General features: G+C 39.4%; 1 protein-coding gene across 2 annotated transcripts in view; it reads left to right on the top strand.

The window, feature by feature from the left end:
• Positions 1-7,622, top strand: part of CERS6 (ceramide synthase 6) — a 90,341-nt gene extending 82,719 nt beyond the window's left edge. The window contains exons 9-11 of one of the 2 annotated variants that reach the window (XM_005484026.4): positions 2,852-3,008; positions 3,994-4,017; positions 6,338-7,622. In XM_005484026.4, the coding sequence (XP_005484083.2) occupies positions 2,852-3,008; positions 3,994-4,017; positions 6,338-6,499 (343 nt within the window). In that variant the 3' untranslated portion in view covers positions 6,500-7,622. The remainder of the gene's footprint in view (positions 1-2,851; positions 3,009-3,993; positions 4,018-6,337) is intronic. The other variant, XM_074548542.1, reaches the window with a different exon arrangement.
• Positions 7,623-17,522: the final 9,900 nt, after the last annotated feature.

The raw sequence follows: 17,522 nt of genomic DNA, 5'->3' as shown, positions 1-17,522 counted from the left end.
TGAAATTCATGGAAAGTGGTGTCTAACTTATCTTTCCTCCCCTTCTTACTCATTCTCTGCAAGTAGAATTTCTCCATATATTCTGACTCATAACCTTACGAATTTTTCCCCATTTCAGACTTTTAATATGAAATAATTTATTTATTTTGAGAGTTTATTTGCTCATGTCTATTTTTTTCTGTAATTTTCTGTATTCTTCACTCAGCTTCTGCTCTGTAGGTGCTTGGACATAGCCTTAGTTCAACATGAACACCTAGCCTGCACGTCAGACCACTGAACCCCCTGTTAGCATTGCTGGCCAATTAATGAGATCTTTTTTGCAGCTTTAATGGAGAATTCCAGTCCTGTCCTTAGTTTGCCAGACACAACAGATTAGAAAGCAGTCTGCTTTTTCATTGAGGCTTATTTCCTTATCTGATACACAATATATGAGTCATTTGCACATGGGACATGGGTTTTTGATACCAGAAGCACTCTTTTTGGCCTTGCTTTCTTCCTGACTTCTGCAAGAATGGACTAACTCATCTCTAATGCTGCTTTTTTTACTTGACTTCTGTGGAAGTCCCCAGAGATGAATTTGGTCCAGTTAATAAAATATAAACAGAAGCCTGCAGAAGCTTCATTTACAATTCTGTGGCATTTGAAGTTTTAGACATAGAGACAGTTGAGTGCAAACAATGGTAACTTTATATACAGGAGTTGTTGATTTCAAGTTTAAATTTGGTATAATGGTTAGAACTGCAGTAAGCACTGGTGAAGTTGAACAGTGCTGACTCCACGTCTGTTTTGATGTGATGAGAGTGCCCCCTTGAACTGTAACGTGGGGTGTTACTGTGACAAACATAGCTGCCACTGGCAGAACAAATTGCACAAAGCTGAGACTGAAGAGTTCCACCTGACAGAAGCAATAATATGATGGGGTTTTTGCAAACTGGAAAACATTTTCTGGTGCTCGCACCATAAACAGAAGACAGTGTAAAAACACTGTCTAGGAAGGTTATAAAACATTCAACTTCTGTAAGAAGGCAAAAATGAAAAGGTAGAAGTACTATGAAGTACCCATACAGTATTGAGTCGAGTGTATCAGCAATCACTGGTTGCTTTTTGATCAGTGGTGTTACACCCACTGGGTGTGTATCATTACCAGTAAATGTGGTATCCGATTTTGTTGTCTGTACATATTTCATACTCGTACTACTTTGTTTTTGTTTTTTTTTTTTTTAATTGGTTTGATGCTGCTGGAAAGAGCTGTGGCAAATGTGGTTGTTTATTAGAAAGATGAGACGAGTATCCCTAATTTCCGCGCGGAGCTGAGCGCTGCTGTGCGCCCGTGCGGGGTCCGGAGCTGCCGGGCTGAACGCGCCATCTAGCGACCAGCGGGGATGGCCGAGTAAAAACAGGAGAAAGAACAGAAAGGCAGAGGCAGACGAGTTTTTAATGAATTTCTGCATCAGCAGGGCAAGTGGATGACGTTTGACAAGTCCCTATAGTGCCTTATTTTTTCTCCCTAATTAACAGTCATTCCTAGATCGTTATTTGTTTTTAAAAATGCCATTGTTTCTTTTGTTTGTTCTCCAGATTGAAATCACCTGCTGTGGCAGGGTATTTGAGCAGAAAGTTAGTACTGTATTCACAAAGCTTCAGAAGTCATTATAACATCAGTTTACTGCCTACATCTGAAATGCTGATTCTCAAAAACTTTTTTCAAATGTGTAGAACTGCCTGCATTTCTTAGAGTCATAGAATGATCTGGATTGCAAGGGATCTTTAAATGTCATTCAGCCCAACCTGCCTGCAATGAGCAGGTGTTGTCATCTTATTGTAGGGGCTCCATACTGTTGTCTGCTTATCACAAATGTTTCATGCCTTCTTGGTGTTTCTTGTGGGCAGCTCCTCAGGGCACTGACTCTTTCTCTTCACAAAGCAGCCAACTGGCTCCAGCTCCCTTCTCAACAGACACCCCACTCTGTTATAGCATCTTCTTCTCATTGCTTACAGCTGTGGCCTGTTAAAAGTCTGGCCTGTTCCTAATCTTTGATAATTGGCCCAGCTGCAACTCCTTAGGGGTAAGATTACTTCCTGCACTATCATGATTTGCTTATATTCTATCCCCTTACAAGCAGGGACATCTTCATCTAGATCAGATTGCTCAGAGCCCTGTCCAACCTGACCTTGAGTGTTTGCAGGGATGGGGAGTCTACAACCTCTCTGGGTAATCTGTTCCAGTGTTTTACCACTCTCAGTATAAAAGTCCTCTTCCTTAGATCTAGTCTCAATCTACCCTCTTTTAGCTTAAAACCATTAGCCATTGTTTTATCTCAACAGGCCCTACTAAAAAGTTTATCCCCATGTTTTTATAAGCCCCCTTTAAGTACCAGAAGGCTGCAATGAGGTCTCCCACCCCTCACTGTCCGTTGCCCACCTGTCCTAAATGTAACTGCCAAGCCTCACTCTTGGTTCTATGTAAGTGGTGTGCAAATTGGATTTAGTGCAAAACAGTGGCTAATATGGGGGCCAGTAATTTTTGTTATCAATCAGGGAAGGAGTTATTTGGGTCAGCAAACACCTGCTAGCTGTATAGATGAAGAGAAGAAATGCACAATGAGGACCTTTGTTTTCTGTATGCAATGTTTACAAATCAAGTTAAATATTGAAAGCAACATTTTGATGTTGTTTCTCTCTGGAAACACCTATGTGATTCAGTCCAAGTCACTATTGCTTTGAAAATCTACTGTCTGTGTGGATCCCATCTAATTAAGTACTTGTCATTTTGATTTAAAAATAACTTCTTTGAGATTGTTGGCTTAAGGAAATTGTTACTATTTTTCTGTCCTTTTTTTTTTTTTCCTAGGATATTAAATACAACGTTGTTTGAACTGTATGAAGCTCTGGGCAATTTTCCTGCCTTGTGGGTCTTCAATGTGCTGCTTATGGTTCTTCAAATTCTGCACTGTTTTTGGTCTTACCTAATCATAAAGGCAGCCTACAAAGCTATTTCAAAAGGCAAGGTAAGACAACACAGTTCTGTTTCATGATTTTTATTTTTCTATTATCAGTAGAAGTCACTTTTTGTTTGGGCTCATTTCTTTTTTTACTAATCCATAACATGCTACTGAAGACACATCTTGTTTTAGATAAACTCTTCCTTCCTTTTCTGGAAACTTTTTCCCACTCCTAATGATTGTCAGATAGGTTAATAATACTCTGTATAGTGATTGTCTTTATATGTGCTTCTGCACTTCTTTTTTACAGTGTAGTACACTGAACTAAACTACATTAGGGAAATCAGGTTAAAGAAACCCAACAAGTAAACTGCTTTCTTGGGGCTGCCAGTTCTGTTTTTCTTCTTTATAGTAGTTGTTAGCAAAATGTTCATTTCACAGCTGGAAGTGATAGCAGTAATAATACAAAATGAAATTCTGCTGTGTTTGCTAGTGGCAAAATTACTGATCACAGCCTCTTGTGGGTTTTGGTATTAATGAGGTACTGCAAAGAGCTCTGTATTTTCTTTCTAGTATTCCCAGAGCAAGACTGTTTGGGCTAGACTTTGTCTTGCTGCCAGTGGTACATTTGACAGGAAGGTGTCACCCCCAGAAATACATTACAGTTGCTGTGCAGACACAGGGCTTGTGTGCAGATGGTAGAACTAATCCTTGCAGATCATGTAAAATCAGGACATTTTGCCCTTAAAGAGGAGAGCATATTGATGTGACTGACCCCAAAGTGAATGGGATTGTTCTCCAGAAAATTGCTATCTGTGAATGTACTTGGGAGTTCAGCCATGCACTGGCAGAGCCCAGAATCTGCCACTCCATCTGTGAAAGACAGTGCATTCACGAGCTGAATTTTGCCTGGAAGGCACACTTTAGTCTGCTCTGCTTTTAGAAGTTATTAGCCTCAGCTGTCCTGTCTGAATTAAACCAGTGACTTCAAAGACTGCTTCCTCCTGTCTCTCACTCTGCTTGTTTCCTTTCCCTTGTGCTGTGCTGGAAGGCTGGGAAGTGGAACCCCTTGCACGTAAGTTTCTTTAAATTTACTATGCAAAAGATTTATTCTGACAACACTGGTGTTTGTGGTTTGGGATGCTTTGGTTCTTTTAATTTGTGGTTTCTGCTTTGTATTCATCCATTGCTTGTATTTATATATTTAAGTAAAGACTATTTTGAAAGGCTGTTTTTTCCTTCTTGGCTATGCATCACCTAAAACCATTAAAACCCACTTCTATCTGTAGTATCTGGGTGCTATTATGCTTCACCTTTTTTACATACAGAGATAGATTAGATCGATATAGATAGATAAGGTAGTATGTGTGTGTGTTTACACATACATATATATATATATGTATGTATATCTGTATCTCAGCAGGATAAGCATCTGCTCTGTCAGCATTCAGGACACATACTTGAGACTGTAATTCCTTCACCTTGTAGTTCTAACAATTGCACAGGAGAAAATTGAGATTGTTACAGAGTTAAAGCAGTGTCAGAGAGTCAGACACTTGCAGTAACACAGTGACCAGTTTAGAGATGGATATGTATGACATATATACAGAGGATTAATTTTCCTTCAGATTTTAACTTCCTCATTCTTTCTATTTCTGCAATAAAAATAAAAACTGTTTTTACAACACATTACAGATATCTTACAGATAAGTACTAAGTACTGCAAGATGTGTTGCATTCATATCAGGTTTTAAGTGCAAAGACCCTGCTTCGTGGCTGCATTTTAAAAACAAAAGGAGCAGATCCCATGTTTAGAAGAACTGGCTACAGCACAGAATCTTATTTTGATTTTTGGCTTTATTGAAGAACTCTAGCAGAAAAATTGGCAGTGAATCTATCAAGAGAATTTCAGTGGAAGCAGAATTGTTCAGTCATCTGCTCTGCCATAGATCCCAGGTGCTCAGTAATGTGTGCTGAGACCATTTTCTTCTGTCTGATGAGGGTATAATTCTAAGTGTATTTCTGTAATGCCACCAGCTGCAATACAGAAGTTCCTTTATATGCAAGACATTGAAGTAACCTACTAATTGAGGCTCTGTAAAGTATGGAACCAAATTTCTTTCAGCTGAAGTCCAGTTTCACAGGTGTCAGAATTGTGGGCTTCCTAGACATTGTCATTAAAAACTTTACTTACTGGAAGCTGTATGGAAACTGTTTTCTTCTTTCACTGGTTGCAAGCAGAATGGTATCACTCAGGTACTGTGATATTGCAAGGGCAACACTGAGAGCTCCAAAGGCAAATGGCTTTTTCTGAGATGAGAGTGGAATTGTCAAGAAGAGTTTCCAAAGGAGAGGAGAATTACTGTAAGCAAAAATTACACAGTGACCCTGTTCTTTAAGCATTTTTAGTTCTTCAGAAAAAAGACTCACCATGTGTTTGCCCCCTTTTATGTCCATTTGCTATAGTGAAGTCAGCTGTAATTGCCTGATTGTGGCAACCAGCAGATGGATTGTGGATCGATGATGAAGAAATTGGGATGCTCAGCTCTACAAACAGGAGTAGAAACAGGCATGAAAATGGCATCCTTAGAGCTGCATGCAGGTTAAACTTCAGACCTCTGTTTGTTGATGCTGGTTCTTTTTTGTATTGTATCTGGTGGACTCTTGCTAATTTTGGAGATTTTCAAGATTTTTCAAAGAAGTCAGCTGAAAATTAGCAGGAAACAGCAACTAAGGTCCATCTGTTTCTGAAACACCTTTCCAGTGACACAATGGAGCACACAGTTGAACTGTTATTCCTGTTTTAGAGACTGAACTGGACTATGTCCACATCTTGCAAGTGCCATTCTCACCACTTGTCTGAAGTCAGAGACTGGAGTTAGGTGATGAGTTTTACTTCAAGCAGTGCTTGTGTCTCCTCCTGCGAGCACTCAGCACTGTTTCCTGGAGCCACATGGTCTCCAGTGAGTTGGGAAGTAAGGGGCAGGAAGTTGGGTTGAACATTTTGTATTATCAGGTCAAAGAGCAGCACTCCAAATGAAGGACAGTTGTAGTTAGTAGGAGGGCAGGGGGACTGAGCCTGGGTTGAATTTGGGAGCTTGGATTGTTGTTTACTTTGGTCTGTACAAAACCCTTTGCCTTGAGTACTTGGCCATACTGCCTTCAGTGCACCAGTGCTGAGTTCTCAGCCTGCCTTTGCACATGGCATATTTATGTGCAGATATCTGTGTTTGAAGTGAGTGCAGGCAGGCACAGGCAGAGAAGTGTGCCAGAGTTGAAATCGCCTTCAAAACTCAAATTGAAAAAATGTGTGAATTCTCTGATTCTCTTGAACCAAAGCGCTGAGTTGTTTCCTTACAGTCACCTACTGCCCACTTCTTTTCCACATTGTGCAGGTAGCAAAGGATGCCCGAAGTGACGTTGAGTCAAGCTCAGATGAGGAGGAAACAGTACCTCGCTCCAAGGGCCCGCACAGCACGGTCGCCACCAACGGCACCAGCGGCGCCAACGGGACAAACGGCTATCTCACTGGTGCCACTTCCTCAGAGGAGCATTAATCCTTCAGTTCAATCATGAGACACGAACCGAACGAACTGTTTGCTACTGGAAGTAAATTATAAGTCGTGAATGCAGTTTATTCATGTATTTCAGCATCAGAAAAAAAATTAGGAGTATCAAAGCATTCTGATAGCGCACTGCCATATTTCCTGTTTGTGAATGAAGACAGCACACCATTCTGTATACGTAGGCATGCTGTATGTGTATGTAACTGACACAATGGGAGCAGTATTTTCACTTGTACTGTCTGAAATATTATTTATTTTTTATTCTTTTGGGAACTTCTGGACAAAAGGGAATATCCATTCTCAAACTTTGTGTCTTGGATTCTCGGTAACGGAGAGCATCATGCTCAGATCTCTTCTGTCCATCCCTGTTGGTTTTGCTGAATCTGCTATAAGTAATAGTTGCTTGATTTGTTACTTACAGTAAGATAGAACATAGCTTTATAGGTTTTAGATCTGCTTCAGATATTTTTGCTATCTTTGTGTTTTAAAGTACTGGCTTTGAAATTGCCTATCAAATCACAGTTACTGTTCTTCCAACATAATTGGGGGGGGTGGAAAGTGGTAATTGTGGGATATTATTTTAGCATAATTTAAAATTCAATTTGGTGGTTAATTGCATTAGAAGTAGACTTGATTTGTTGTGCAAATACCCAAAAGCATTGTTTGTCAGCACTTTGGATAAATTTGTTATTACCTTTTTTTTTGGCCTTTCAATTTTTGACCTCTACAGATTTTAGCTTTTTGCAGAGATTCCATGTAAAAAGGTGTTTCTTCAAATGCACCATTCTGAATCCAGACTTAACTCCTGAAATTGTTCTTGCACATTCACCTGATTGAGAACGGGGTGTAATGAAAAAAACAGCAGATGAAAAGTTCATTTCTTCCTCGGACTCAGCTCAGTCTAGGTATTGTTCTCAAAATTATTGGTACTTCCTTGGCAGGGTGAAGAGAGGGAAGACAGAATGTCATACATTTCTAAAATTAGTTTATTTACATTATTTTATTTTACATATGTGAGAACTTGAGCAAAATTCACTCAGCATAATTCACAGCAACCTTTGAATGCTCAGCAGTATTTCATCACCTCTACAAATAAAATTAGGGGGCGTTTGTATTAAAATAATTTTGCATTCTTTTTTATCCAAGATTTACAAATAGTGTCCCAAAGAAGACATAATAACACCCTAAGTAAACATCTTTTCAAACATTATATGCATACTTCTTCCAGTCTCTAGATCAAAGTTTAGTGTAATGTAGGATGCTAAGGATCATACAGCTCTTGCAGGACACTCTTCTGTGATTTGTGACAGCAGTGCCAAAAGTAGGCAGGGTTCTTGGGTAACAGACTCTATGCAACCTACTGTTCAACAGTATTGTGTGTGCACACAGAACCAATGTGCTTATAGACCAAAGACTGACGTACACACACACACATAAAAGTTAAAAAAATTAAGGAAGGGAAAAAAAATCTCAAGTGTCTTCTATATCCAAAGGGATTGGAGTGCTGTGTTCAGCTGGAAACCTGAGCCATGAGGTCATTTCTGATTCCTTCCACCTATGCAAATAGTAAAATATAGATGGTTTCTGATGCCATAAAACATGTTTAAAGATGCTGTTTTATATAGACTTCATTGAAGAAAGTTGTGTTGTCACTTCTTTCTTTTTAAGAAAGAGATTTGTCCTATTCTACTGGTCACTCTTGAAAACTTCTAAAACTTTTATTATCCATAGAAACTCCTGTGTGTTAGGAAAAAGGTGTGCTAAAAGCAAGATTGGAATGGCATGAATGGAAATAGTACCTCAACTTAGTAAATAATAAAGGCAAGAAAACTCAGAAAGTGTAAATCACAAAAGATCTGTCAGTTCTACTACCCACAGAGCATCTTTTGAAAAACCCAGATAACTGTAATCCAGCAGCTGCAGAGCTTAAATGCCCATGAGTATATCTGAAGGAGCAAGGGAGCCTTACTTAAATCTCCTTCTCCCCAGAAAGTTTCTCTGCCTCTGAATTTTTTCATGTCTCCTGTGCATTTGATTTCATACAGTTTTCTGCAGGGCAGGTTATACATGTGAAAATACGCTGATTGCAATGGAAAGTGTCCTATCTATGGTGTTTGCAGCTGTGTAGTAATTACTGAAAAGACAATTCCAGGATTTTAAAATAAAACCATCCTGGTATCAATTAAATTAGGATTATGATTTTTGAAATCTGACCTGCTAAAATGGTAATGGAGAATATCAGTTTAATTCTGTGGTGTTCATTACTGCCTCCACTGAACCATTTCCCTTCTGCAAAGATGGTTACAAAAATGGCATTCTGGCAAAATATTTTGTCTCACATGAGAACAGAATGTTGCTCTGAACTGTCAACATGCACAACATAGACCACATGCGGCAATGTTGGTGATGCAGGGTATAGAGCAGTCTCCAGCAACAATCCCTGTGCCAGAGGCCTTTAGTCCCTGTTGGTCCTCTTCAGCAATGCTCCGTAATGTTCATTCAGATGTAGAGTCATGGCTACAAGCCTTGAGATGATTTACCATCACTACATATGCTGTTAGGGTATCACAGAGTCATAGAATGTTAAGGGTTAGAGGGGACCTTGAAGATCATCTAGTCCCAACCCCCCTGCCATAAGCAGGGGCACTTCACCCTAGGCCCGGTTGCTCAAGATTTTATAAAACCTGCCTTGAACAGTGCCAGGGTTGGGGCATCCACAGCTTCCCTGGGCAAGCTGTTCAGTATTTTACCAGCCCTGAAGTAAAGAATTTTTTTCTAATAGCTAATCTAAAATTTTCTCCTTTTTGCTCCAGTCCCCTTATCAACTTCATAGCCCTTCTCTGGACATGCTCCAACAGTTCTATGTCCTCCTTATGTTGGGGACACCAGAGCTGGCTGCTGTACTCTGGGTGGGGTCTCACAAGAGCAGAGGGACAGAATCCCCTCCCCTGCCCTGCTGCCCTCACTCCTCTGGATGCAGCCCAGGATCCATTTGGCTTTCTGGGGCTGTGAGTGCACCCTCATGGCTCACGTTGAGTTTTTCACCAACCATCACTCCCAAGTCTTTCCACAGGGTTGTTCTCAATCACTTCTCCACCCAGCCTGTAGGAGTGCCTGCGATTGCCACAAGCCAGGAGTAGGACTTTGCACTTGGCTTGCTTGAACTTCATGAGGTTTCCATCGGCCTCCCTCTCAAGCCTGCCAAGGTCCCTTGATCCCCACTGTTAAATGGTGCATCTAGGATTGAAACTCTTCCCTTGAGGTTTAAATTCAGTTGCATCTGTGAAATGCTAAAGCATGTATGCAGTTACCTTGGTTCAGCTAACACCCAATGACATAGCCCCTATCATCCTGGCCTTTTGGATTCTGTTCTTAGCAGTTAGTATAAACTTCATACAGATATGTCTGGAAAATAAGTGAGGTAAGAGAGATTCAAATGACACATGTGGGGGAATAGGGTAAGAGGAAGCCTTAAGAACTTCACCAACCTTTGCTAAACAATGATCTTTCAAGCTAGAGGTTTATTTTAAAAATTATGAATTCACACTTTTTTCTGTCTCGAGTGGGAAGGACCAAGTGATTTAGTGATCAGACATGGCAGTGTGCTTTAATTCATTGTTTCAACTAATGGGTGTGAAAACTGGCTTCATCTTCCACTCTGCAGAGAAAATGCCATGCAATTATTTCCTTTTTCATTTGAATTTGATTGCTTTTCTGATTCAGAGCTTTGCAAGGTGCATTTGGAGGTCATAGAGTATTTAGAGGTTGATTGCACATATTTTAGAAGATTGACTGAAATTATTCGCATGGTTTATGGTAAATGTGAGACCTTGAAAGGTTCTGTATATTCACACGTTTTGTAGAATTGTAATTTAGTAATTCTAGAAATGAGAGTTTGTACTCTATAACTTATCTGTCTTTGAGTTCTATGGTCCTTGTTTATGGTACAATACATGACACAGTGGTGGAGATGTCAAAGTAGAAAAATGAGGAAATTAGAGTTTATTACTAGATAGTAAGAATTTGTCTTCTCTCCTAGACAGAGCCCAGATTACAGTAAAATAAGATTCAGGTTACCCTTTGTGTGGTGTTTCCCATATTGGCATATTTTGTATCAAAAGAAAAATACATGGTGGGTTGGTGGTTTTATTTGGTTGTTTTTCATAAAGAACAACATTGCAGAAAATGGTAAAAATACCTGATCAAACAATATGGGTGGACATTGGAGTCCTTTGGGTCTTGATCAATGTTAAGTAGTGCTAGTTTTAAAATACCAAAGTGCCCCATGCTGTTTCCTTGTTGCCCTTTTGTAGTTTTTTCTATCTGTTATTTATTTAATGATTCCAGCAGAATTGGTACAGGTGTCACAGCTTCATATCTCCTGCCTCAGCCTGTGACCATTCTGTGACCATCTGATTGCCAACGCCAAATGCTTTTTCTGAGACCAAGTACATGCACTAAAGCTTTGCTTACAGTGAAGTGATTCTTGTCTTAAATCTGTATCTGATTCAGGTGAAAATCACTTCATGGTTGTGAACAGGACACGAGGGTGAGAGCCGTGACCCTGCAGCACACGCGACTGCTGGGTGATTGAGGCGCTCCCTGTCTTACACAGAGTGCTCGGTGGGAAGCCTAATGCCCATTTCATTCATTTTCTCATTGCCACAGCCTTCTGTATCTCAGAGAAATATGGGCTACCATTGGTTTTATACAGCTGATGCTTTGGTATTTTCTTAATCTCTTTGCTACAACTCATTTTTGTATGTCTCCTATTGTCTACTTCCTGTGACATTTGTGGGAGAGGAGTATTAAAAACTTTTTACCCTTCTTGTAATGTAGACCCTCTTAGGCCTAACTTCAGTGTTCTGCAAACTACAGTTGCCTTTAAACCATGAAGCAAAACCAGTTTGTATTACTTGTTTTGATTTGAAACAGGGACCTAATGGGAACTTCAGTAAGACAACATTATTCTTTTTTCCCCTTTTCTTTTAAAAAGCTCTAGTGGAGGTTTGGAAAGATGGTGTACATGTACAGCTTTTACACTGTAAAGATTTCTGATTGTAGTTGCAATGAAAACACAGTGTTTGAGTGTGTCTCTACAGACTTCTCAATCTTTGAAATTGCTTTCAGTTAAAAAACTGGAAGAAATACCATGAAAGGATGTTTTGGAGTCACGTCAATGATCACATGTGTCAGACAAAAGGCAAAAAATACTGTCTTACATGACTTAAAATGGGTGCAACAAAACACATTTTCTGGCTTCTGCTGAGCTTCAGCTTTTTGCTGTTCTTGTTTACACAAGCTCTCATACCATACTGTGCGTGTTGACTGCTGCAAGTCAAGGGGAGGCAGATGACACATTTTCACCTGTGTTTTCATGACAATTCTGTGCTTGAGCAACTCTTTCAGAAATGTGGTGATGTGTAGGAACTCCACTGTTCTGGATACAGTGATGCACTAGCTAGAAGTCCTTTCATGTATAGCTATTGTGTGGAACTTTGGAGGTTATTTTGTCTTTTATTTGACTGGGTTTGGGGTTTTTTCTAAAACAGAGAAAAATTATTCCTCATAAAATCTCTGGAAGCAACCAGTATTGTGGGCTATTTTAATTTGGAGACAGTTTCATAATAAACATAAGTATTAGAAATGTAGATTTTGTTTTCTTATTTTTTTCTATGAGATGCAGACAATGTTTTCCTTTGTTTTAGCTCAAGGATTGTTACCCACACTGTAGACTCCAACACTCTTTGGACAGATCCAAATGTGTCTTTGCTGTATTGATCACTGTAGTACTTTATGTTATTTCTTGTATGAAACTGTTTGTAACAGGAAGTGTTGGAAGATCAAGTTCTCTCAATACAAACTAAAATATTTTCATTACCAAAAAAATGATCATTTTCTAGGATTTAAACATAAAAATTTTGCATGGTAATAACTCCTGAATGTCCAACTGAGCCCACTTTGGAAAAGCTGTCTTTTTTTAGTGAGCAGAGTTTCTTTAGAAATACACATTCAGTTTTCTTTTAAGGAGAAACTGTCACTCAGCAAAGCACCCCCTACTAGCCTCTTGTGGAAGTGAGAAAAAAGAGCCACTCTTAGGAGTGGCTCTCCAAAGGAAAAGCTGCAGCTCACAAAATAAAGCCTACAAACCACCATTATCAGGCAGGCTCTGCTGCAGCATTAAAAGATGATGAGGAAGTACTTAGAAATGGGATACCTGAAAAAATTCTAGTAACTTCAGCACAAAGAAATTTAGGCAACAGTTCTCATAACACAAGTATCAAGTCATATAGGGATCTTCACACATCAGTTGAAGTTTTACAGTGGAAGAGAAGTAAGCCTTTTTGCAAATGGGGTGTGCATTGTGTTAAAGAAGTGTAGACCTTTAGCAATTGTAGTTGTTAATATGGCTCTGTGATAATATATAGAGCTCTTGTGTTACATTTAATATAGCATTTCAATTCATGTTTATTGACATTTCAATTCATGTTTATTGAAGGTATTTATGAAGAGATTTACTTATGTGGAATATTGTCCAGCGGTATGTCTAATGTCTTTTGCTCCCTATGCCACATCTGCTCCTCAACTTTGCTGCACAAGGGAGAGGCAGTGTGTGCAGAGCACAGCTCAGGATAACGTCACACAGAGCAAGAGCTTTGTGCTCTGGCTCTAAGTCTGCAAAGGACCCTTTGCACAGGAAACAGTGGCTCTCCGAGGACAGCAGGAGGACGGCTGCTTCAGGAGAGTTAGAAGGCAGTGACACAATTTCCTGTAGATTTAGAAGGTGAGTGAAGGGAATCCAAATGTGTAGCTGTCCCAGATGAGCAAATTTCTGCATGACTCAGTAGCTCATGATGCTGTGATGGACAGAGGCTGGGAGCTTATGTGGAGGGAAGTTAGTCCCAGCTCTGCTAGTGTGGGTGGAGGGTTCTTGTTTCCCTAAATTGTGCTGGGGTTTTTGTTCTTTTTGGTGATCCATTCTGCTGCAGCTAGTCCTGCCCCTGGACAGATTTTACACTGTCTACTCTTGTCAGCCAGTAACCTGCTTAAGTGGGTTTCACAGAACAAGATGCCAATTTGTGTTTTATATCCACCTTCTCCAGCCCCGAGTCTGCCAAACCAATGATGATTCTTGTGGAGGTGTTTCTTAAATGCAGAGTTGTGTGTAACAATGACGTGTTCCTGAGGTTCTGACTTTCAAAGGTAATTGTTTACATGTGACACAGAACTGTTAGCTTTTAGTAACTGGAAAGTGTAATATAAAAGTAAGTATTAGAAGTTGAGTATTGAGGGTTTTTTAAGAGTAACATAACCTACTTGTAATGTTACTGCTATAGTTCACTGATCAGATGAAAAGGTAATGTACTCTTAAGCTACTGGCTGGCAACATATATTTACATTCCTAAATTATTGCTCTTTCATATACATCTGAAAAACACTACAATGAGTGAGGTTTTTTATGCTTTTTAAACATTTCAAAGTGTAAGGTGCTCTCCCTAAAAAATACTGTGCAGGTTATTTCTCAGTTTTCCAGAACAACCAAGCAAAGTCCCTGCACAACTGCCACATTTCTTGCATATTTACATCAACTTTTTGCAATCTCCCCTCACAAAATAAGTCCTGAAACCCAAAAAAGATGAAATGTGATCCTTCCTTAATTAAACTTGCGTCAGCTTTCTCATATTAATCTAACTAGCAATTTTATGTCCTATTTCTGAGCCTATGATGAAGATAACCACACCTTTTTAATTCACAGTAATGATAATTATAATTACTGTTATAAGGTGCCTTTGAAGGAGCTGCTTCCTACTAGAAAGGCTTGCTATCTCATAGTTACTTTTGTTTAGTCCCTCATTTAGGCTTAATTTAAACTTAATTCATCCAAAGCATTTAGTTCTCATTTTTACATGTGGGTTCTCATGGATCTATCTCCCAAGTGAGATCACTGCCCATAGCTGTTACTTTATGGGACAGTGTAATCAGATTTCAGTTCCAGAAGGAATTTGCATGTAAATAGTCTAGCTCACTTACAGGTCCAACATTTGGTCCTTCAGCAATGTTGAGGAAGCGATGACCCAAGCTGTGGCACCACCTGGACTGGGTGGATGTAAATAACAGCCAGGACTGCTGTCCCGACTAGAAACAGCCTTTTCACATGATTTTTTTTTAATAACTGTTCCACTTTAATACCAATTTCCTACTAACTGAATCTCATTTTTTCTAAGGCTTTTTGTTAAGGAGCATGTGAACTATTGAATTTATGTATAGTTAAGCTGTGATGGTCTGCACTACTCTTGCAACTTGTCCAAGCATCCAGCACAAACAAAGCAGCTGTTTTGCATAGAAGGACTCCTCTGTAAGATTTGACAGGTAACTATTATAGACTGCTAACTGTATTATCTGGGAGAAGAAGAATGGGTTGCTAACAGCAAAGGGAAACAGCAGGAGCAGTTGGGAACAGTAAACCATTTTTCTTGTGTAAATTGCATTCACATTGATTGTGGATTTCATATTTTGATTCAATGGGATGCCATTAGCACAACATTTAGTAAAGGTGATCCCAAGTGTACTACAGTCCCAAGCAGACTCAGAATTGTGGACTAACCTTAGAGAAGGCTGGAGCCTAAAGAAGATGGGTAATTGCTGCAGAGTTGCAGTTGACAGCATTGAGAATTGCATGCCAGAAGAGGATTTTCCTCTTTCCTTTAGAAACTTGAGTTTATCAGATGGCTTATCTGCCTTTGCAATAAGTGCAGGAAAATACAGGCCAGTAAGTCATGCTGATACAATACTAAAAAAATAAAACTACCACTTTGCTGCATTGTCTTTCCATTATAAAGTTGTGTCATACATGGAGTTACACAAGCAAAACTCTCTCATTAGCTTTGCATGGGAAGTATTAGTTGTTTGCCTGTGAGGTAAGCGTTTACATTAATGTATTGTGCTGTAACTTAGCTAGTAAACCACCCACGAGGTCACCTATCACTTCAACCCATTCCTCACTTAGCCAAAAGGTTAATGTATGCAGTCTTCTCTTAAAAGCCTGATTTCCTGTATGGTAATTGCAATTGCCATCAGTATGAAATGTAGCATGCTTCTAAATCAAAATAGTGATACACAGCTGGTATTCTAACAGACCTGTTTCTTTGTCCAGCCAGTTATTCCAGCTGAAGCTGTGGTGCAGAAGATAATGGATAATGAAGAATTGAGCCCATGATGCAGTAGCTAGTGCAAGTCAGTCAAAGAGCATGTTTCCACGTAGAGAGTTATCCATCAGTCACAAAACAGGTGAGTCAGTAGCAATTTGCATTGCTCAACATGCTGTGACTGAAGAGGAAGAAAATCACACTGAAGCTAATTGTATCTTATTTCAATTAATCATTTCAGTGCATAACTACTTATGTATATCCATAAAAACGTCATATGAAAAACCACCACACGCTTGCATGACTAAACACTATTTTTAGCTTCTGTCAGTCTCCCCAGCAACTTCTGAACGTGTTGCTCAATTAGTCTAAATTTGAAAAGACTGTGTGGCAGTTATCCCTGTCCTTATAATGTACTTAAAGTCAGCAGTCAGGTACAGAGGAGAACCACAGATCAGTGCACTGGACAAAGAGTAGGCAGGGTGCAACTGGTGTCCTGCAGCTTCAGCAGCAGCAAAGCAGGAGCCAAATAGCATAACTCAGGAGTGGTTGTAAAGAAGAGCTGAATATCACAGTGAAGAGAATGGCACTGTTCAAGGACAAACCCACAGATCTATAGGACATCAGGCTTCATTGCCTCTGCTTCTGCTACAACAACTTATTTATAAGCTCAAGACTCTAAAGGGCTCTCTGTGTATAGAGCTGTCCAAGTAATTAGGGATAATATGGATAAAAAGAATGGAGTGCCACTGTCTGGCAATCAGAGCCATTCCTCCCAACCCTTCAGGCATACAATCCTGTTTTAGCAGTAATACTTCATACAACTGAATTGCAACTATTGCTTTCCAAAAGGTAGGACTAATACCACAATCATTTAGTATAGCTTATTCACACAGTTGAAATATGTACTCTTACTGTGCCTGTGGGACTGATTTATGCGTGCATATCTTTGTTATGTCAAGCTCCACAAGCCTTTTAAAAGGTTACAAATCACAAGTGAGTTCACAGCAATGTTAAGGTATTACAATGACAAAACTAATTTACACAATTTCATGGCACTGAATAAATGCAGTTTATTGACACAGTAGAGAAGACAGTACGGCACAAACAGAGCATACTTCCTGAGAAGTACCTGCAATTTAAATCTTGTTAATCTGATTGAAAAGGAAGCAAATCCACTAATGAACAATGAGACCCTGAAGTCAGGCTCCCATCCCTTGTCTTTGTGTGCCATTGCAGTTACAGAATTCTCAGAGAGGACACAGGGTTTGTCCTGAGAGAGGACACAAAGCAGAAACTGAAGATTTGTTTTATTGGAGATGTCACTACAGTAATGCTTAGTAATTCTCTGCTGCTATTCTGTTCCAAAATTGCAGTGTAATCAATTGGCACCTTTACCTTTCTTACTGTTCTTTGTGTATAACTGGCTGTAACACAAGAAAAAAATCAATAGGGCACACCAAGGAAGATGATGCACTACATAGAAAACAGCAAATTATGCCCTATAGAGAAGAAGAAATGGAAGATTATGTCTTTTACTTTTTTTGTTAAGTTGTGATCCTAGAAGATGAGTGTGTAGTCTGTGGTGTACCCATCAAGCTATATGGTTAAGTTCAGACAAACCAAATTATTTAAAATACAGTTCACATATGACTGGGAAATATTCCCAACTGTATTAAGAATATCTGATCAGATCAGATCTGATCACCACATTTAAACATGCCTAAATTACTAGGTCATACATATTAGTTTTTGATGCACTAGAACTTCTAGGACTGAACCTAGTCAAGTCTTTATTTCAACTATGGTATACTATCAAATGAAGCATTTTCCTTCTTGTTGCAACAGTCCTTTTAAATATTTCTGTA

The sequence above is a fragment of the Zonotrichia albicollis genome, chromosome 10 (assembly GCF_047830755.1).
Source record: "Zonotrichia albicollis isolate bZonAlb1 chromosome 10, bZonAlb1.hap1, whole genome shotgun sequence".
NCBI classification, from domain to species: domain Eukaryota; kingdom Metazoa; phylum Chordata; class Aves; order Passeriformes; family Passerellidae; genus Zonotrichia; species Zonotrichia albicollis.
Note: the sequence above shows the minus strand (reverse complement) of the source record. Positions and strands in the feature narration are given on the sequence as shown.